The sequence below is a fragment of the Prunus mume genome, linkage group LG7 (assembly GCF_029339155.1).
Source record: "Prunus mume cultivar Tortuosa linkage group LG7, ASM2933915v1, whole genome shotgun sequence".
Taxonomy (NCBI): domain Eukaryota; kingdom Viridiplantae; phylum Streptophyta; class Magnoliopsida; order Rosales; family Rosaceae; genus Prunus; species Prunus mume.
Genome location: NC_142704.1, coordinates 12,763,308 through 12,784,542, shown reverse-complemented (window position 1 = coordinate 12,784,542; position 21,235 = coordinate 12,763,308). Strand labels below are relative to the sequence as shown.

General features: G+C 36.3%; 2 protein-coding genes across 3 annotated transcripts; both read right to left on the bottom strand.

Moving 5' to 3' along the window:
- Positions 1-2,042: 2,042 nt before the first annotated feature.
- Positions 2,043-14,474, bottom strand: LOC103336687 (uncharacterized). 2 transcript variants are annotated; one of them, XM_008239778.3, is made up of 17 exons: positions 14,097-14,474; positions 13,780-13,961; positions 13,210-13,308; positions 12,949-13,040; positions 12,233-12,333; positions 10,883-10,973; positions 10,743-10,801; positions 10,484-10,604; positions 9,442-9,510; positions 8,018-8,070; positions 7,780-7,888; positions 7,489-7,659; positions 7,230-7,388; positions 6,673-6,765; positions 5,644-5,826; positions 3,460-3,671; positions 2,043-2,742 (listed from the first exon to the last, which is right to left on the bottom strand). In XM_008239778.3, the coding sequence occupies exons 2-17, from the start codon at positions 13,910-13,912 to the stop codon at positions 2,352-2,354; spliced, it is 2,136 nt and encodes a 711-aa protein (XP_008238000.2). In that variant the 5' UTR covers positions 13,913-13,961; positions 14,097-14,474; the 3' UTR covers positions 2,043-2,351. The 2 variants fall into 2 exon arrangements, with proteins under 2 accessions (XP_008238000.2, XP_088897369.1); XM_089041243.1 differs by having other exon boundaries at positions 13,780-13,958.
- Positions 14,475-17,270: 2,796 nt separating this feature from the next.
- LOC103336686 (pentatricopeptide repeat-containing protein At5g15010, mitochondrial-like) lies at positions 17,271-18,974 on the bottom strand. Its single transcript, XM_008239776.3, has one exon. The coding sequence runs from the start codon at positions 18,892-18,894 to the stop codon at positions 17,437-17,439; it is 1,458 nt and encodes a 485-aa protein (XP_008237998.2). The 5' UTR covers positions 18,895-18,974; the 3' UTR covers positions 17,271-17,436.
- Between the last annotated feature and the right edge of the window lie 2,261 nt (positions 18,975-21,235).

Here is a 21,235-nt window from a genome sequence, read left to right as displayed (position 1 = left end):
ATTGTTGCATTTGTTTGCACTCACAGTTTTGCATGTATTGGGCTACGCTTCCGCACAACACTTTCTTCATTCCATGGTGCAAATACCCAACACCCCTTGGACGTAGCCCAATTATGGGTAAACCACATAAATCTCTCATGTCGTGTGATTGCATGTTTTCACTTAATCTCTATTTACAAGTTGCAATCCCTAAGCACTAAAACTCTTTCTAAGGGACCATCTGCTTGGTCATGCCAAGTTGATTTGGAAAGATTGTCGACCTCGATGTCTAAGAGATCATCTTGTTGTTGAACCAAATTTAGGTATGAACAAATTTCCTTTGGGTTTTTCATTCCTCAACTAAAGCCATAAATTTATCTTCAAGTAGCAATTTAAGTTTTTCTTTAAATAATCTCCTTTCCTGATTTCTTGTACTCCACTTGGCAAGGAATCCTTTACTGTGTTGTACAATTTTCACAATTTCCTCTTTTTTTTTCAAATTTATTATGGTTGCCTCAACAGTTTTCCAATATATGGCAAGAAAAGAATCGTTGTTTTGTTTTTTGTATTTTCAATTTTACACATTTTGACGATGTTAATACCATTACTGAAAACCCAAGTAGTTTTGTACCTTGTGGGAAAAGAAATTAGGAAACATAAAACCAAAAAAATAAGAAGAGAACAACTTTTACTTCATATTAACATAGCTCTTCATAAGAGGAGGAAGGCTTTTTTGGACAATGAAAGGGCAGACATGAGCAACGGTGAGAGATTGGCATGGTTAGGTATTAAACTTGTTTGGTATCCTACTGAAGTTGGGAATTCAATTTTTTTTTATTTTTCTTAAAAATAAGAAGTTCTAAAATTCATGTTTTAAGATCCAATCCTTCCAAAGATATCGATTCAATCTAATCTAATCCAATTCAATTTCTTTCGATTTTGATGATTTGGTGGATTGTATTGGATCCGTAATTTTCAAAACTGACATGATTGGATCGGATGACGAATTTGCTTATGAGAATCCAATCAAATCCAATCTGGTTAGTTTTATGCTTATTTTGCTTTTGTAGGTATACGTAGTTGAAAAAGTTATGAATATTTTAAGTCATTTAATGAAGTTATGTTTAATATATTATATAATCAAAACATTTTTATTTATTTGTAGTTTTTCATTTATATTTTACATTTACGTTTACTAATATGTTCGATTAGATTAAACCTAAGAACAAATATTTAATATTTCATTATTGTCTTTGTTCATTATCAAAACCGATCATCCAATCCAATCCAATCTCATATCAATTGGATCGGATCGGATATGATTTAAACATCTAATATAATTGGATTGGATTGAAAAAATTACAATCCAATTTATATTGGATCAAATACAAATGGACTAACTTGTATTAGTTTCGAACTGATGTATAACCCTATTATTTGGTATGCAACTTGAAAACTATTTCAAGAAAAAAAAACAAATAAAAAAATTGATATATATATATATATATATATTAATTGGGCCTACCATATAGAAGATTATTTTGGCTTTGGACCCAAACTATGTTTTTGAGTTCAGAAGTTTTGTATTCAAATAAAATACCAAAAAGGAATCTTAACGCTTAATCAAAAAAAAAAAAAAAAGGAATCTTAACGAAAGAATTTTAGAACTCCTTGTGTTAAAGAAAAATAAAAATCATTGAATTCCTTACTTGAATGCAATACCAAACATCTTAATTGTTTTTTGGGCATTAGTTTTCTTATATTGAGGCACTGATCAGAAGTCACCGAAGGATTAAATCTATACAAATTTATAAAAACACTCATTTAAACATAGAAACACACCCAAAATCAACCTTAAAGTCAATAATTATATATTTTTTGGGTGTGTTTATAAAGGGGTTTTGAGTGTGTTTAATTATGGGTTTTGGGTGTGTTTATAAAGTGTTTTGGGTGTTAGGTTTTTTTATAATTTCAGCTCCCATTTTTGGTGTTTTAGTGAAACTCCCTTAAATCTAACAGTAGGTGACCATTGTTTTCCCTGGTCATAAGGGGACTAGTTGAAATGATAAACAGAAAAGAACCATAACCCAATTCCAGGTTCTGGTTAACGTCAGTACTATTGCCCACTATCAGTTTACAATATTTTGAATAAGTTAAGTTGGAGAACGTCACTCTGTATAAAGGCCGGTTAAAAAAAACGACAACAAAAATGGCGCAACTCAACATAAATCCTCCCCTGGATCATTAAGTTGTTTAAATGCACTCGACTATCGCTCTGTATTGAAAACATCTTTGGTTGAACTGTCAATGGAGGGGCCAAAGATAGAAGACAATAAACAAAGTGATGCATGCGTAAATGGATTGGAAATAATTTACCAGCCACCACTTCTACCTCTCCCGCGATGCCCTCCTCTCCCTCTGCCGCCTCTCCCTCCTCTGCCTCCTCTACCTCCCCTGCCTCCTCTCCCTCGACTTCCGAATCCATTATTATTTTGTTTTAGTCCTAATGATTGAACTCCCCTCCTCTTTCCACGCTGTGCTTCATCGTCCTCGTCCTCTTTGTACTTGGCAGAGCTTCTAGCTCTAAAGGAAATCTCACGTGAACCTCCGGGTCCCAGCTTAACATCACTTGGAATAGCAGAAACCTGCCAATCATCTCTGAGAGCTGCTACCCGCTCGCCCAATGGAAGTAATTCCTCCTTTGCAAATGACTCACGATTTAAGAATGCTTCTGCATGCCGCTCATCCTTGACTTCATACAATCTAATAGGATTTCAATAAACAGAGATTTAGTAACTCAGATTTAGAGTTTTAAGCTCGAACAGACATTTCAAGATTTGAATCAAAACTCTATACATAAATACGCAGAATTACAGAGCAACAGTTCACCGGAAAATAGACAAATCAGGTTGGCGTTCAAATCACAAATCTAGCAAAAGTTGCTCATGTCTGACAGATCCATTAATTGATCAGAGTAGATTATGCTGACCTCCTGAGGTTTTATTCAAAATTCCCAGACATCCCTTCAGTTTTCAATATTCTATTTTCTGGAATTACACTGACCTCCCCTCTCATAGAGAACATACAATTTTCTTTAATACAGTTTTTTATTGTCTTATGTTCACATTTTTTGTCTTTTAGACTCCTATATTGGTAACTGAGCTCAAAAGGTTTATCAGGCAAACCAATAACTTTAATCTAGTTGTCATGGACACTCGGAAAACTTTTACAGATCAACTGATATTTCTACCCCAAAAGCAAACACTTGTATGATCGAAACCCACTCCTGAAGTGAAATTTCCCTCAACACTAAAATGTATTGTGAAATCTCCTTATAGGGGACAGGATAGTATAACTTCTAAACATAAGAGGGAGATACTTGAACTTCCACGAAAACTCAGGGACATGGAAGTAATGTAAGTTGTAACAGATAAATAAACAGGACAATAGAGTGTCGGCAAAGGAACCAGAAATCTTTACCTTGGAGTTCGTCCTCTCTTTCTCATTTTACTCTTTTCATGGCCCGGTTCCTCTGATGACAAAGATGTTGTGGAGGCATCAGAATCACTTAAGTTCTGATATTCATCCTCCATGGCAGGTCTGAAATGTTCATCCACCAACGATGGTTGCTTCTTAGAAGGCATAGGGTGTAAAGCCACATACTCTTGCGAAAACTCATCAATTTGATAATCCTGAACACAAATCACAAAAATGAATCATTATAAAAAACTGTTCAAAACAAAAAAAACAAAAAACACGATTCGGCCCCGACTTCTCATTATTTATTTATTTATTTTCATTTTGTAGGAAACTAATAAGATGTAATAAACAGAAATGGAGCTAATACAGAAAATGACTCCGCAGTCCCCTAACGCACTGAAACAGTTTCAGCAGTGGAAGCCTGAAAAACAATGAGCTAACCAGCAAAACAACCAGCCAGCCAAGCAAGCGATAATGCAACACAACCAAACAGAGTCATAAGATAGCTGTTTCCTAACCCAAATTCAGAAGGAAGAAAGAATAGTCTCTCACTTCAAAAGACGCAGAAGCATAAAGTCAGGCCCACAATCTGGCCATAGTCACATACAAGTAGTCTACTGCCTTCCCTTCTTTACTCCTGAAAATTTAACTGTTCGTTCCCAACCAAAAAACCCAGCAGAATTTCTTTAACACGACAAAACCTTTGCGTTTTTCCCTCCACCAAACCCCTCCATGAATGGTCACAAGAAGAGGAACCACCCAACTAGAGGAACCACCCAACTCAATCTAGCTACCTAAAGAGCTTATAAAACAGTCTCAACGGTCTCAACGCATAGAACTTGGAAGGAAAAAATGTGATCAATACTTCGCTTGCACTTTACACATGTTGCACCAATGGCGAATAAGAGACAGATGCAAGCCCTTTTTCCATTGTAGGACTTGCAAGGATTTTAACTATACCATGGACAACAGTCCAAGCAAAAAATTTTACCTAGCAAAGGACTTTAGCCGTCAATATCAGCTATAAAGGGAACTAGAGTTACATGACAGACATACAAGTTATGGATGCATTATGCGACAAGAAACTCCTACCAAAACTGGGGGAAAGTGACATAATAAGGAATCTCCAATTCATATATCCTCACAAAAAAATGTGGTTGCCGATTGACCAGCAAGTCAGCCAATGCATTTTTGCACATTCTGCACTTGAACAGTGGTCCTCTTCTATTTGTTAAATATATTTATACATTTATAATTCAAAATATTTTAAGTGTCAAACAGCTTACACATCAATGACTTGAGATTTACTCGGCTGTGAGGTAACAAAATGCCTCACATCCACCATGCCATTGAAAGCATTGGAATGTATGGGAAGAACACATGGCAAGGAAAGAAGGGACATTTTGGAAAAAGCAAAAGGAGAGAGAAAAATTTTAAAAGAAGCAAAAATGGACAAAAATGCCCTTATTTATTTTTAGATTTCCTAATGAATTCAATACATTTGCATGTCTTTGATTTGAAAGTTGAGTGGTTTTTTTGTCTTTTTTAAAAAAGCTTTGGCTTTTTCCAAAAGTGAAATTTTTTTTATGTGTAAAACCTAAAAAACCTAGGAAAGAACAGCAATGAATCAGTCCACTGATGGGTGACCCATTCAACAACCAGAAAGGATGACAGGTTCCATCGATGTCACTTAGGAGTTTCGAGACCCTTAGAATCTTCTGATAATAATCAAGAACATGAAGGTATTGGGGACAAGGATAGGTGTCGGATGGAGATGACCGGCTTCAATAATGGGGAGGCAACGGGGAAGATGCATTTTTTTCTTTTAGCATCAAACCACCATCAGAAGACATTACTGACACTTAAATGCATAGGCTCTTTATGTTGTAACTAGTAATAAGCTCAACAAATATCCAGCGGATTTCATGCTATAATCACATAAATGAACAAACTCTTTAGAGAGAGTTGGGTAAAAAGAGGCCATTACCAGAGAAAGGAGACAGAAGGGAGGAAAGGGAGGCAAAGGAGGTGGAAGGGGGAGGGGAGGAGAGGGATGAAGAATTCTTTTGTGTTTATTTCTTCTTCTTTTTTTTTTTAATTAAAATTTTTAGAAAGGGATGGTGAACTACTTGAACAAATTTTTGGGTTAAATTGTACAGGAGCCAAAGGTTCAGATTTTCATACCTTATTTTCAAACATATTTCCGAATCGCTCGTCCTTGAGAATTTCACTACCAAGTGCCTTCTTTTTCTTTGACAGCTTCTTAGTCTCGTTGCTATCAGCATCTTTAATTTCATTCTCTGCATCTTCATTATCAAGAATACTCTTTGCAAGAGTCCGATTGACCTTGGGTAATTTCCTCTTAATCTGCAGCAAAGAAAAGTACAGCATATAAAAGATATAGTAATCAGTCTCAAGAAGATAATCTGACATGACATAAATCTACCACAAACTAAAGTCCATAGCCATATAATTCACTCTACAATCCTGCAATCCCCTAAAGGAGATTAAAAACCCCCAAAATTTAACAGTTGAATCCCACTCATATTGCATTGAAATACAAAAGGGTCAGTTCTCTTTAAAATTTATGAGAGCACCTCAAAGCAAAGGAGCATGCTCTATGTGGATGGTTAAAATTTTGTACAGGAAAATAACTTGGGGATTAATTTGGATTTAAAAGTATTCAGAGATATCTTGGGGCTCCGGGGAGAACTAGAGTCGTAAATTCAGACATTCTGGAAACTGAACCAAAAATAAAACTGAAAAAGGGAGCAGATAAGGGTCAAAGTTTGCTCTGGTCGAACAGTAATGAGATAATAACTGTATAGCTTCAGTTGAGAGATCCCTCAAATAAGCTTATTTGAGGGACACCCTAAAATGAGAGAAGATATGTTTACAATGTATAGGGTGAAGTGGCAGAACACAACTCATGCCTAGTCAAACTACTTTGAGGAGAATACCAAGTTTTCCAACAATTATTCGAAAACCACCCTGCCTCAAAATAAATATATACATATACGCATATGCAAATAATATGGGGAATTGAGGAAACTAGAACATCCAGGCTCACAAATCCTCATACACTTTATTGCAATTGCCTCGGTCATAACAGAAATTTCTTAAGAGCTGCACATAGTGATAAATGCAGAGTAATTGAACAAATAAATAAAAACTCTATATAAAAAATAAATAATGTAGATGAAAATAATTAACCGTAATTCGCTGTGCACGTTCTTTCTCTAGCTTCTCTCCTTTACGTTGTTCAATGTATTCAGAATAATCAAAAGGCTCTGCCAAAGCTTTTGCCTGCCAGAATGTAAATACTATCAAATAAAGCAGCAAACTTTGTAAATAATCAGAAGCAATTGAACAAATACCATATTCAAGCACGGAAAACATCATCTTTGACTATGAAGATATGCATCTTTCAAGACAGACAACTTAAAAAACACACCCAAGAACTCACTAAATCCTAAAACAGCCAGCCCGAGAACTCACTAAATCATAAAACGGCCAAAACCATACATTTCACAAAAAAATCATAACCAACAAAAAAAACCGCAAAACAATAGAAACAGATAAGAGTCTTGAAAGGGCAAGAGAAAAGTAATTATAAAATAAAGGTCAAAAGCCTAATACAGATTATTGTTCCCCGCTTTCTGAAACCAATCCAACCATTCTAAACTGGATGATACGGATTATTTTGTTTCACAAAACAGCCATTGCACCCTTCATAAAAATAATTATACTACAAAGGAAGGCAGCCTAACCTTTTTATACAACCGATAATCAATAAAAAACCCATGCATGTAGGCTCTAAGGAGATTGGTCCCAATGAGACCAGTCAACTTCAACCTCTCAAGGTCTTCTTTTGTCAAAAATTTGAAATCATCATAGATGGTTGTCTGTCCACCCTCCTCTAGCTCTTCCTGTAGAAAGAAGTCAAACATTAGCACTATAACTGACGACCTCACACAAAATGAAACTAAATCCATATACGGAGTAAGTAAATAACATCTGAAAACCCACAGTAAGGTTTTGGAGTTCAGAACACCAATTGGGTGCAGGTCCAAGATCAGGGATGAAATAAGATGGAATCTGACTACAGTCTAGAGCCAGCAACATTAATCCACTCCCAGGAAATGCACATATATCATTAATTGTTCCAGCTGTTGGCTCAATGCTGGTCATGCCTTCACCCTGCAACAAAGGAAAAATGTAACATATATTTATTTATAAATACAGAATTCTAATATATAATCATCAAAGAAAACAATTGTTTTCCAAAAAAAAATTGTCTTCTCAAATATAATGTCTTACCGTGTCAGGATCCCATATTCTAACAATGTGATTATCAGTGGTCATTAACTTTGGCGCCTCAGAATTAAGAGTTTGATGCCACTTAATGTCTAATATCGGGCTGCCATACCTATAAATCAATGACAGTATTCTCAACAACCAGAAAGTTGTAAAAGGAAAAACAGACTCCCTCATTGGGCTCAACCAGGAAAACCACATAATAAGAAATTCACATGTAAGTTATAAGGAAGTCGCTCACATGTGATCCTTAACCTGTATAGGATGTGATGAGCGCAAGTCATAAATGAGTACCTGCCAGTTCAATGACACGATTGAAATTATATTTCTATGCACGGAATAGTAAAAGGATGTAGATTCAATCAATAGCAACTAAAATGTAAATTGACAGAGCTACATTCTTTTTGAAAGATTGGGCACAACTCTGACATATTCTTCACAGAGGCTCTATTCAAGACTCCACTGAAGGTGAAAGAAGTGATTGTGCCAACCTATATTGCATGGATATGGGTACGGGATTTGCAGTACAATATGATTCGGTGATACTGCAGCTCTCAGAGAACTTATGGATAGTTACAATTAAATATGTAACATTTCAAATAACAGTAAATGACCATTTATAGCTCTGGAACACAAATTGAGACTGTCATCCCTAACAAAGATATCTAAAAATGGGATTTTCAAAAGAAAGTCCCTGTTCATTCAATCTCCAAGCCCTTGAATCAGCTCTGTGTAGCCTACATTCACAACATATTATTGCCCAAAGAGATCCATTTATCCTAGTCCTCATCCCTCTATCTTTTCTTCAGTTATAAGTTCATGAGACCACCCCAAAAGGGTTTTTTTAATCACCACATCCTCCAACAAGGCACTCACTCAATCTCCACAAAATGACCATAAACCTGTAATCTACTGCATCACCAAATGAACCATGTAAATCACCACCTACCTGATGGTTGATCCCAGTTATCTCTTATCTTGACTACCTCTTTTTTTTATATTAGATATCTTTAAAAACCTTGTTTCCACCTTCATTAATAACATTGTAGCCAAGGGAAAACCATCCCCCCACCACGTTAAGACCATTTCTATTTGGACAAATGATTACGCACTAAGGTGCCAGTAACAGTGGGACGTAAATACGACAATTAAAATACCCCCCTCGTTGACATAAAGATTACAATTCACATGACTTCTCCATAAGAGTAAAGTCTGCAAAATTGTTGATAATTTGACAAACAGTTTTGATTAGCTCCCAAGTTGGCTGGCAGTTTCATTTTTCACTTCAAACAGTATTTGTCACCCTTCCATGAGCCACTAGCTTAATTGAGCCTGTCAAGTACCTTAAATTTTGACCCTCTATGTATCCGTCATGGAAAACAAGTGGCTGTCTCAAACATTTTTATGCTTGTTAAGTGTAAAATGTATGCATGCAGATACAGATATACGGTACCTATCAAGTGTATAATCCAAGAGAATTTTCTAAAATTGAAAATCAAAAATTGACGAAAACTACAATTATTGCATGGTTGACAATAAAAAAAATAAAATGGTGCCTAGTTCTGATAACACACATAACTAAAATGAGATCACAGCTATATCAGCAAATAAAAAATATACAAATTACAGATTTTTTTACTAGCGAAAAGAAAAATGACATCATACCTTCCCTGCACTGCTTCCAACAGCCATTAGAAAACCCGTTTTTTCATCAAATTCCAATGCAGTGACCTCCTGCAAATCCAGGAGGCAGCCAGATTAAGGATAATTGTGTCAGATTAATAGTTGATGAGAAAGGATCATCATTCACAGGAATCCAACATACAACTTTATTCCCCTGACATTCATCTGTGACTGAACTGATGAACCAGCCAGATCATTCAACCCACTTCTTTTATTTCCATTTTCAAAAAAGATAAGGAACAATTGAGACAATATAAAAAATGAAAGAGGAAAACTGATGCTAAGAAGGTCATAAGGCCCTCATTTTCACTGTGCTCGTCAAACTACCACAACAAGGCCTTGTGGTTAAACATTGACATTATGGAATCTAAAACTCTTGGATTTGAACTAGTTTTGAATTAACTTTAATTTGAGCAATGTGATTGATAACACAGTCTTTTTGAAATTTTCATGAATATAAAAATAAAATAAAAAGGTCTGCTGTTTTCTAGGTGAAATAGAACAAAACTGAAAGATTCTTTTTTTACCACCTAAAACCAAGATACAAAACCAATTCAAACTGATGGTTATTGGTTTGGATTGGTGAGTTCCTTTTTTTTTTTGGGGTATAACTCTACAGTTTCAAGTACGTCAAAATCAACAAGGTTGGTCAGCGTGATATCTGCTGAACTTGTAAAACCATACTACCAAACATACCCATAGTTACATCTTTCAAAAGCATAGGAAACAAATTGGCATTTGTATCATGGCCAAATTATCCAGACAACCACAATAGACACATGCATATCCTACAGCTGACCAACATAGTATTTGAAAATAATTTGAACTTCAAAGGGTGATGGATTTGCCAATTAAAATAGCATTTTATGCAGCAAGGTACTTCAGCTCAAACCGAGGTTGCATGCCATAATTCTTCCACACATCTTAATCCATGACATTGAGTACATTGTGGCAACCAATTAGACTTCTTCCTGTCTTCATTAACAAATATTTACTCAAAACAAATAGATCAAAGGACTGTTACCTGGTCAATGTCACCAGCAGGTGCCACAGCATTAATCCTACCAACTGAGGATTTCGTCCTGAAGTCAAAACATTCCACAGCACCATCCTCACCACCACAAGCAACTAGACCGTGAAGCTGGCTGAAATTTAATAGAAAATCTCCTTACGCTTAGATAATTAACCAAAAATTACCAAATATAATGAAATCCTACATATATCTGATAACTAAAGAAGCAAAAGAAACTAAACTAGTAAAAAAAAAAAGATCAACAAGCAACCTCCGAGAAACTACATTTAGTGCCGCTGATTGTGTGCTCAGGGAAGAGAGAAACCGCCCCTGCAAACAAGTCAAAATCATTATCAACATACCTATGAATTAAAGGAGATTAAATAGAAAATTCCAGTTAAGCAATAAAACCTGTTCCAGATTAATCCTGTACAATTCTGGGGAAGAGGCAGCACAAAGCAAGTCACAAGACCAGCAATCATACGCAATGTCCCGTCCCATTCTGTACACACAAGTTCAATAAACTCATTGCAGAAAGAATATCAAACTTATTCAAGCTACAACCCATGCATTGTGCAAGTATTAATCTAAATTACAAACTAGATAAAACTGAATCTAAATTACACAAGTTATACAATCTTGACTATCTTTTAAATTATAAACATAATTCTAATTGTGAATAAATTAAGTTATTTTATTATTTTATCTTTTTACGTAATGGAAATAAATTTTCGAAATGTGAGGATAAAAGTTTAATTCCTACATTGCAAAAGAGGGCTAAAACAAAGCGACTCGGGTAAATGCTAGAGGTACTAAACTTTAGTTCTAAAGTAATGTAGTTGCTCAAGTATTTCATTACTGTATTGGTGCCATATAGTTTTAGAAAACAATTTAATGAAAACTCTTAACGTGGGTAACATTAAAGGGGAAAAAATATGATTTGATTAGAGAGAAAGAGGGTCAACAAATACTCAAGAAAAAATAGAAAACAGAATTCAGAAAAGAGATATAGTGCCCCTCCAGGTTATGTATTTAGTTACTTACCTTTCCACATTTCTAAGAGGTTGGTGGTTTTTTAATGGGTTGGTGATTCAATCAACTCATTCAATGTTAGAGATGGTGGAAGCATGACGCCCCAAAAGGGAGAAGATTCTGAATTATTGCGGGCCCAATTGTAAATAATAAATGTGTGAAAACAACATCATTTCATATTTTTATTGATACAATAAAGGGCGCTGTCATTTTGTGGTGTATTATAGGTTGAAAATGATTCAAAAATACATTTACAAACGCAGGCAAGCAGATGTAAACTCCCCTTTTATATATATATCCACATACACGCATAAAGTTACTCATTCTGTATCCAATTTTCCCTCTTGTTTTGTCTTTGTTTTTATAGGAAATTGAATCTAATACAACAACCGAGGCATTCAGAAACAACAGTGTTCCAATCTCTGAAAAAAATAACAGAAAATAAGCTCTCCCAAAACTCTGATGACATGAATACCCAAGGAGATGCCCAAAAACAAATCCTCTCCAACAAATAAACCACCACATCGCCCCTCACATCCTCAAATATCCGTCTGTATACTCTCTAACCAAACAACCCAATAATACATAACAGCCAAAAGGAACAGAAATAGAAAAGAGTAACCACAGTACATAATGAATCATAGAGTTCAAAGTTTAATAAAGCAACCAAATGGTTTAAACACTATTTCCATTCATGGCCATTAACATAAACAATGTATAAAGAGTAACCTTGGAATTCGCACACTGTAATGTTTTCCATATTTTGCATGTAGATAAACGGAACGATCAGCACATAAAAATGCAAGCTTTGAATAATCACCAGCCAAAACCTGAATGTGTAACGAAAAGTTGAGTCAGTAATATTTTAAGTTCCATGAGAACATATTGAAAATACAGCATAACATTGGCACCTTCAAGGAGCAAACAAGAAATGATGATATCCAAATTATAATATTGGCACTTAAGTTATAAACCAACTACAAAACTTGAACAAATTTTGGATTTTGGAAGGAGAAAACAGTACCAATCAGAAGGAAACTATATTGGAACAAGGGGAAAAAAGATGGTGTGCAATTGCATTTTTCTTTGCTAATTAATAAACATAAAACTCTTGTAAGATCTATTAACTAATAAACTTTTTTTTCAACTTCATCACATTCCTTAGAAATGCTCTTATCCTTACTCTACAAGAAAGACTAACTGAAATTGCAAGAGCTAAGGGTAAGTGAAAAAGAAAAAAAGAAGTAATTGCAAGCAAGAGTGTACGTTAACGATTGTAACTGAAAATTCAAAAATATGAAAATTATTTAGAGAGGAGCAACTTCACCGATAAAATACTGAAAAACCTGACAGACGCTGAACACAAATCAGCCATGGACCATCAATAAATATTTCAAATATCATTTTACATCAGAAATGAATTGAAATGGTGAAAACTGAACTACCTCAAAATCAATTATCTCTGAATCCAAGTGCCTTTCAAACTTGAGTGAAAGTTCCCTCAGCTCATAAACTTTGACTTGTGGTGGGTAAATACCTGAATTTCAATAGTAAAAATCACAGTGGGTACAAGTTCAAATGTTTTTACTCTATACGAGTACACCCACGACACACAAATAGACATTTTAAGTAGAATTAACTTTTTATTGTGAAAACAAAATAAAATTACCATACCACACAGAACATAAAGTAAAGCTTAAAGGCACCTGCTGCAATTACGAACTCCCCGTCAGGAGTTGCCTTGATTTTAGTAGTTGCAGTTTCAAATCTCAGGTCTTGGATCAAGTCCACCCTTTGCAAATAATCTGACAAATAAACAATGAAGACAGAACTCCCATTAGATGAAATTGATGCCAAAAAGTCTTGTGTCAGCTTGTACTCTTAAATGATCAGAGTCATAGAAATTAAGCATATGTTATGATGCATTCCCTTAAATAAGTTTTATTGGGAAAGTATACTTCAGAACTCGAGCAAATATTTTTTTAAAACAACAACATTGTATTGCTCTGTAGTATGCAATTTATCCTTAACAGATTCCACCCTAATGATTAGCACCCAAAACCTAGTCTGAGAAGAATCAAAGTATCCCAGTAAAAGTACAGGTTGATATTAGTCTAGGGTTTAAGCGAAGATTCAAGCGAAAGTCCTCAAAATCAGAAATAAATCACATGAAGTTACTGTAAAGTCGACAAAAGCATAAATAAAATAAACAAAAGTTATCTCCATTACAACAAAATTAAATAACTGGAAGAAATTAGCGAAGAAGAGGGTTGTACTTTGATCTTTGCGAAGCGCTCGACGCTTCTTAGGGTCAAGCCAGGTGGCGAGAGAGCGTTGCTGGGAAGCAATGCTGTACATCTTGACACCATTGATGGAGGTCGACTTAAGTTTGCCTCCATCGTAATCCATGGAGCCACTGACTCAAAGGTTAGAGAGAGAGAGCTGCGCCTGCTTGCTTCTTATAGAAAAACAAATAATTCAAAATATAAATATATATATATATATATATATCTGAGGTTATTTCTTCTAGTAATCCAATAAATATGATACCAAAAAGTAATACAAAACTGAATATATATATATATATATTTACCTCTGGACTAAAAGAGAAGAGAGAGAGTAAGAGAGAAGTTGTTTGGCAGTGGAGATTGAGGTGGTGGAGGTCGTTAGTGGCGGCGGCGGGTCGGAATAGAAAGAGGAGTCGTGGGTGGTGAGAGCTCAGAGAGGAGGTTGCTGCTGGGCTGTTGAGGAGCTGGGTTTGATGACACAGAGGAGGAGAGAGAGAGGGAGAGAGAGAAACATACAGGGGCAGAGAGGGGAGGGGTTGAAGGGGTTGGGTTTGGTGAGAGAGAGAGAGAGAGAGAGAGAGAGAGGGGCAGCAGAGAAGGCGGGTGGGTTTGGTTCAGAGGCCAGGGGCGTCGTGGGAACTGGGCGGGACGGTTGATGCGGCTTGGGGATGTTGTTGTTGGGTAGGTTTTTTCTGTTTTTCAATTTATTTTATTTTATTGATTTTTAATTTTTTAATTATTTAAAGGTAAATAATTTTTTATTAATATAGAAAATAAAAAACAAATTGAACAGAAACTCCCTTGAAACAAAAAAATAAAAATAAAAGCTTGTTATAAAATAATCATAGTATGAAAAGTATCACTGAATATTGAGAATAAAATGGTATTTGCTCTTGTGGTGTTTACACTGACAAAATTTCCGAATTTCCTCTCAGACAGAACTCACTAACTCTCAGATTTCTCACTCTCTTTTCTTTCCTCTCACTCTTTCTTTCTTCTTTTTCTTCTCCATTGGTATCTTTAGCAAAGCAAGAGTGATGCCTATTTATAGGCAAATTGAATGGCACTATTCACTTCAATAGTAACCATGCATGTGAATGTTTCCACCCTGTGGGCTCCACACAAAGCATTTACCACATTCCCCCTTGGAGACCACTTAATTGGTTGCCTCATTAAAACCTTACTTGAAAAAACCCAGTAGGAAAAAACCTTAGCGAAGGAAAAATAGTACAACTTTATTTGAGACATAAGAATAATGTTAAATGCACTCATGTTTCCTCGTTAAAACCTTACTAGGAAAAACCCGAAGGAAAAAAAGTACAGGTTACATATGTCCTGTGTTAGAGGACTCTTGAATGCTCACCCTGCTTTTGCATGCTTCAATTTGATTGCTTGCAGAGTTGACGTAATCCAATACCATGCACTAGCTTTTAGAATGTACATTTGGCAAAGATTTGGTGAAGAGATCTGCCAGGTTATCGCTTGAATGAATTTGTTTGACTTTATTTTCTTGACTTTTCTGAAGCTCATGTGTGTAGAAAAACTTTGGTGATATTTGCTTCTTGTCACCCTTGATGTATCCTCTTGTGATTTGAAAGGATAAGCTGCATTGTCTTCATTCAGGATGGTTGGAGTGTCCGTTGCTGAGGGTAGGGCACATGTACTTCAGATGTGATGGATCACCGACCTTAACCAAATGCATTCACGATTGGCTTCATGAAGGGCAAGTATTTTTGAGTGATTGGAAGATGTGGCTACTAGCGTTTGTTTCGTTGAGCGCCATGAGATTGCAGTTCTTCCACATGTAAAGATATGATCCACACTTTCCACCACAATTTTGAACTTTATCGTAAGTATTAACCTTCCTAAGAGCCCACCTCCATGCTATAATTTTTACGTTAGGAGGTGCTTTCGATTTCCAAATTTGAAATGAGGGTGTGAATTCCTAGGAGTTTCCTTGGGCATTGCCCTCTTCATCAACAACAAAGGAAAATTTGTTATGTTAGTGCCATAGGTTTTTGGTGGCTATGTCATTAATTTGATCATTATGGCATTTACTTACTGGATTATTCTTCATATGAGAAGTTGTTCTTTTAGCACTGCGGGCCAGCCCGGCAAAGAGGGCATGAGGCTCGTTTTGAGGTTCCAGTGCGCAACAACAGCCTGAGCAACATGTGGAGGCCACCAACCTAGGCAAGCCCAAAGGCAAATTGAGCCCGTGCTATTGACGCGAATCTAGCGTCGGATTTTTTTTTACACCATTGTCGTGTGATGCACACGCGAAGGTAAAAAAACATTCAAAATCGCGTGCATTGACGCCAGCCTAGCATCAGCCCTACTTTCCCTCCAACTAATAAAAGCCACGTGGCGCTTCCGAAGTGTCAATCGCAGCCAATTTGTGTGTAAATTTTTTTAAAAAAAAAATACCCAAAAATTCTGAATTTTTTTTTCTATAAATACCTACCAAAATTTATCTAAAAATTTTATTCGAAAATTTTATCCGAAATATGAGATGTGAATTTTATAATAAATATTGACGCGCGACAACCGAAAATCTTATCCAGATTAATTGTTTAAGAAAAATAAAAATAAAAATTAAGTGAATAATAATTGCCCTTTGCCATGGCAATGGGTGGAAACAGAACTTGATTTTTCCTTGCCACCCCTTGCCCTTTGCCATGACAAATGTATGGAAATGCTCTTATAGCACTTGTTGCCCTCACCTGAAATAAATGCAATTTTTCTACTTGCATTCTTCGTCAGATAAAAAGAAATAGAACCCTGGCCTTTCTAAAACAAAAAATATTCCATGCCTCGAAAAACAATTCCTTTCAAGATTTTAAGAAATGAATTGATCTAAACGATCATTGGGTTTTAATAAGTCCTTTGTTTCATCGATTTTACGTTTTAGAAAGGTGAATGAAGAGAATTTGGGACTTCAACAATGCAAAAGCCATGAAGGGAGAGAAAAGGGATACAGATACAGAGATGACAAACCTGCACTGCACCAGGAGGCATCATTTACATTCCAAAGAACAATCCAACGATGCCTCATGAAATGTACACCAATGAGTCAAAACAAGCATAATCACTCTCAAGTTATGATTTAAGGACACCAACTACCAGGATGTGAGGCCATCTAGCAAAGTCTAGAATAGAAATTCTCAAAAAGACATTGAAAAGAGCCAGCGACTGTCATAAAAATTATAAATAAAATAAATATTAAACGAAGCACCAAAATGCAGTAAAGTAAGAGAGCTACTAATGCTCTCAGCATTTATATGCAGCTTGGTGATTGTACCGTTAAATAATAAAAGCTCTGGAAACACGTAACAAGAAAGCATTCATACCAGGAACTCAAGGAAGGAAAGAATTTCACAACCAGGCACATTGAACAACAAGAAATCAAAATCAAACTGAATATATCAGAAAATAAAAACAAAGAAAAAAAGGCGGAACGAGAAGAGAGAGAAGACGAATAGGTCAGACAGCTACAAGAGGCAATTTGTATAATAACAGTTAACCACAAAACCTGCTTGGTACAGAAAAAGAATATATACGCATTTTCCACAAGTGATTACGCCTATGCAAGTAAAGAACATAACTCCTATACATATCAAAAAAAGAACCTAAGCCACAAAATGTCTAGCGACCTAGTGAGGTCTTCCACCTCCTTGCCAAGCCATCATATTTGTCCCTTGCACCTCTGCCATCCTTATAGTAGGCACTCTTCAAGTGCGCCATTGTCGATTCATGTATGCTGATCCTTCTATCAAGCATGTCGTCAGCATTCCTCTTCAACTCTGACAACCTATCTAACTTACAAAGCCCCAAGAGCAAGGCATTGGCCGCTGCATCAAGAGGCTCGACCTTGTTTTCAACCATAAAGTTCCAAATCTGAACCCCCATTTCAGGGTCATCCCCTTCGAAAAACATGGTGATGGCAGCAGCAAAATTAGCATGTGTGGGAAGCCACTCATTCTTCACCATCTCCACAAAAAACTTACCGGCATCACCAACCTTCTTGTTCTTAATCAAACACTTAAAGATCACATTATAAGTGAAAGAATCAGGAAAAGCACCATGAAATACCATCTCATCAAGGAGCCTAAATGCATCATCGACCTCATTGCAATCACACAATAATCCAATCATGGCATTGTATATTGACAAATTAGGCACCAACCCATTACCATTGCCAACCACAACATCCCAAATCAAAATTGCATTCTTCGAATCCTTCCGCTTAACAAGAATATCAAGAGCACTGGAAAAGAATCTCAAACCTGGCAAGCAGCTATTCTTCTTCATCACAATCAAGAATTTCACAGCCTCCTCCACTTGTTCCCCTCTCACCAGCGTCATCAAGAAAGCGTCGTAAGCCGCCACGTTCGCCGGCATCCACCCAACTCTCACCACCATTTCCCCAAACGTTGTCTTCGCCTTCGCCGCATCCCCTTCCTTCTCCAGCCCCTCGAGCAAAATAGCGAACGAGTCGCCGTCGGGCCCGAATTCCGGCTTCGATTTCATGGTCTCGAGGAAGTCCAGAGCCCTCAAAACGCCGCCGTTTTCGCGGCACATTGCGCTGAGCAGAGAATTGGCAGCAACGACGTCGTTTGGGATGCCGTATTTGTCCATGACCTGAAAAGTCATGAGGGCGTCGTCGAAGCTTCCAGAAGCGCAGTAATTTCCGAAGGCGGAGGCGAAGGCAGCCAAGGAGAGAGTCTTTTCCTGCCGCATTGAGCGGATGGCGTCCCACATGGACTCGAAGAGGCGGTTGCGGCCGAGGAGGTCGACCATGAGGTTCCAGGCGTGGGCTGAGTGCTTGTAGGCCAGCCCGGCCCATCGGAAGAACTTTATGGCGGAGAATGGGTAGTCGTACGAGAGCTTCAGGACTTCGACGACGACTTCGGTGGTGGGGATTATTCCGGTGGAGGCGAGAGCCGGTTCGATCTGCTGGGGTGTGGTTCGGATTAGGATGTCGAGGATGATCTTGACCGACGATGAGATGGAGGTCGGTGACAGGGGGAGCTGCGAAGAAGGAGGGGGACGGTGAATTGGGTGTGGTGGTGCGATTTGGTTCTCGGCCATGCCCTCCTCCATGTTGAACTTTGAACAGACTAGACACTGGTTATTATTATTACCCCACTCCAACACTACCAAACACTAATTTTTGCACAAACGAAATACAAATATTCTTTAAAAAAATATATAAAAAATTTATTTTTCCTTAGTCATGTGTTTTGACTTACAATTTTATTCATCGTTTCAATTTCGCAAGGGCTTAGTTCCATTAAAAAAAAAAAAAAACAAAAAAAAAAAAACAGGGGTAGCGCTTAATGCCATTGCTTTTTTAATTTTAACTGGAAATACCATATTTCCCCATAAATTTTGCAAACATCACATATAAATACATATTGCCCACTTATCGGTCACATAACATTTTTGGTAAGTTTTTGTTCTCTCTCAACACTCTCTTCGCTCTCTCTCTCTCAGCTCTATCTCATAGTCCTCTCTTCCTCTCTCAACGCTCTCTCTCTCTCTCTCTCTCTCTCTCTCTCTCTCTCCTCTTCTCACAAAGAAGAAGATCAAGAACACCTACAAAACCCACAGTTTTGCCCTTAAAACCCAGTTCTTCCTCTTCTTCTCTATTTTCTTCTTTACCCAAATCTAAACCCTAACTTCATCTCTCTTCGAATCCTTTTTGCAACCCAAACAAATCCAAATAAAACCATCTTTTCTGAATATGACAACATGTCTTGGCATTAGGTGGCCATTATTTGAGCATTTTCGTCCAATTTTGAGGGGTTTTTAAGTCAGGGTTTACATGCCCTCTTTAGGAACAGCTTCTCCAGAAAATGAATTGTTGAGAATATGTAAGTTTTGATGTTAAATTGAATTTGATTACTGAAATTGGAATTGAGATTGATTTCGTGTGTATTTTGTGTAGAAAGTGAAGTATTGGGATTGATTTTGTTTGTCTGAAACAACAAATGTGTTTGTTCTTTGTCGATTGATTCTTGCATTTGGTATTGTAATTTTCTATGAACTTTTTATGATTATATTATAGTGAGGTAGCATTGTCGATTTGCTATAACAATTATATTGTGGTTTTATTGCGGTTGTATTGTAGTGATATTGCTTTTGTATTGTTATGGTATCACTGTTATATTGATTTTTTTTTTTTTTGTGTTATATTGATATGTTACTGTAATTTAATAGAAATATATGTTGATATCATTTTTCTTTATCTTCTTGTGATTTGTGTAGGAGTTGAGATTATTCATGGCTGAAGTATTATTTATGATCTCTCTCTTTCTCTGCTTTTCTTATTTTTCTTAACATTTGTGTTAATTTAATGTCTGGTATTGTTTTGAAACCATAATCATTGTCAATCTCATTGTTTCTCATTGCTTACTCCATTTTCTTCTTTCCTTTGTTTTAAGATATTTTTGTTTGGAGAAAAAGAACTCTATTTTTGAAATCTAAGAGACTAGGTACTCTTGGTGAGTGTTTTCTGATATGCAAGATCCAAACTTTATGTATGTCAATTTACTACTTCACACTTCAACTTTGGCTGAGTCTAAAATTTGAAAAGTCTTGTATGCTAGCAATGTATCTATGTCACACCTCTTAGGTAAGAGGTATTCTGCAATTGTGATAGCTTGCTCTGTTGTAATATTCAAACTGTCTCAAAATGTTTTCATTGGTGAATTGAGTTCAATACCAGCAAAAGTTTTTAAATGATAAGAAATTATGAAAAGCTTATACATAACAGACATATAGTTGAACATAGCTAGAGTGTATATCTAGAAAGATGTCATTGTGCTTCAAATTAGCAAATTTTTCGGGTGAAAGCACAATGGTTGACATATCATTCTGTTGATGAAAATAATTGATGACTTTGTATGGAAGTAGATTCATTAAATATCTTAGATGCTATCGATGAATGAAAGATTTGCCTATGAGAGCTTCATGTTTTTTGGTTTGTTTTATCAAGTATCTTATATTCTATAAATGAATTAAATATATTTTGGTAGATTGGAGAGACTGGTCAGCTAGTGGATCTTGGATCATGACTTTTGAGGAGAACTACCTTTGAGGAGAACTAGTAAATAAGTTTGGCTTATGCTTGTTATTATTAGGCCCAAAGAATTAGTAATTTGTAAGGACATCTAAGACATTATGTATTCTTTTTGTGGAGCCTTATGACATGATGCTTTATTTCATTGGTTCTTGTGTGTTCCTCTTATAGCAATTCTATGAGCTGTAGGTGAACTCATTGCTTGCAGTTAGCTTGTACTTAGTAGCATGCAATAGTTATCTTCTTAAGTTGTCTGAGAAATGGAAATTATTTGGGCCTTTGAAATTCAAATTTGTTTTTTATTGCTTGTTTATTTCCATTTTATTGCCTATTTATTGTCGTTCTATTGCCATTTTATTG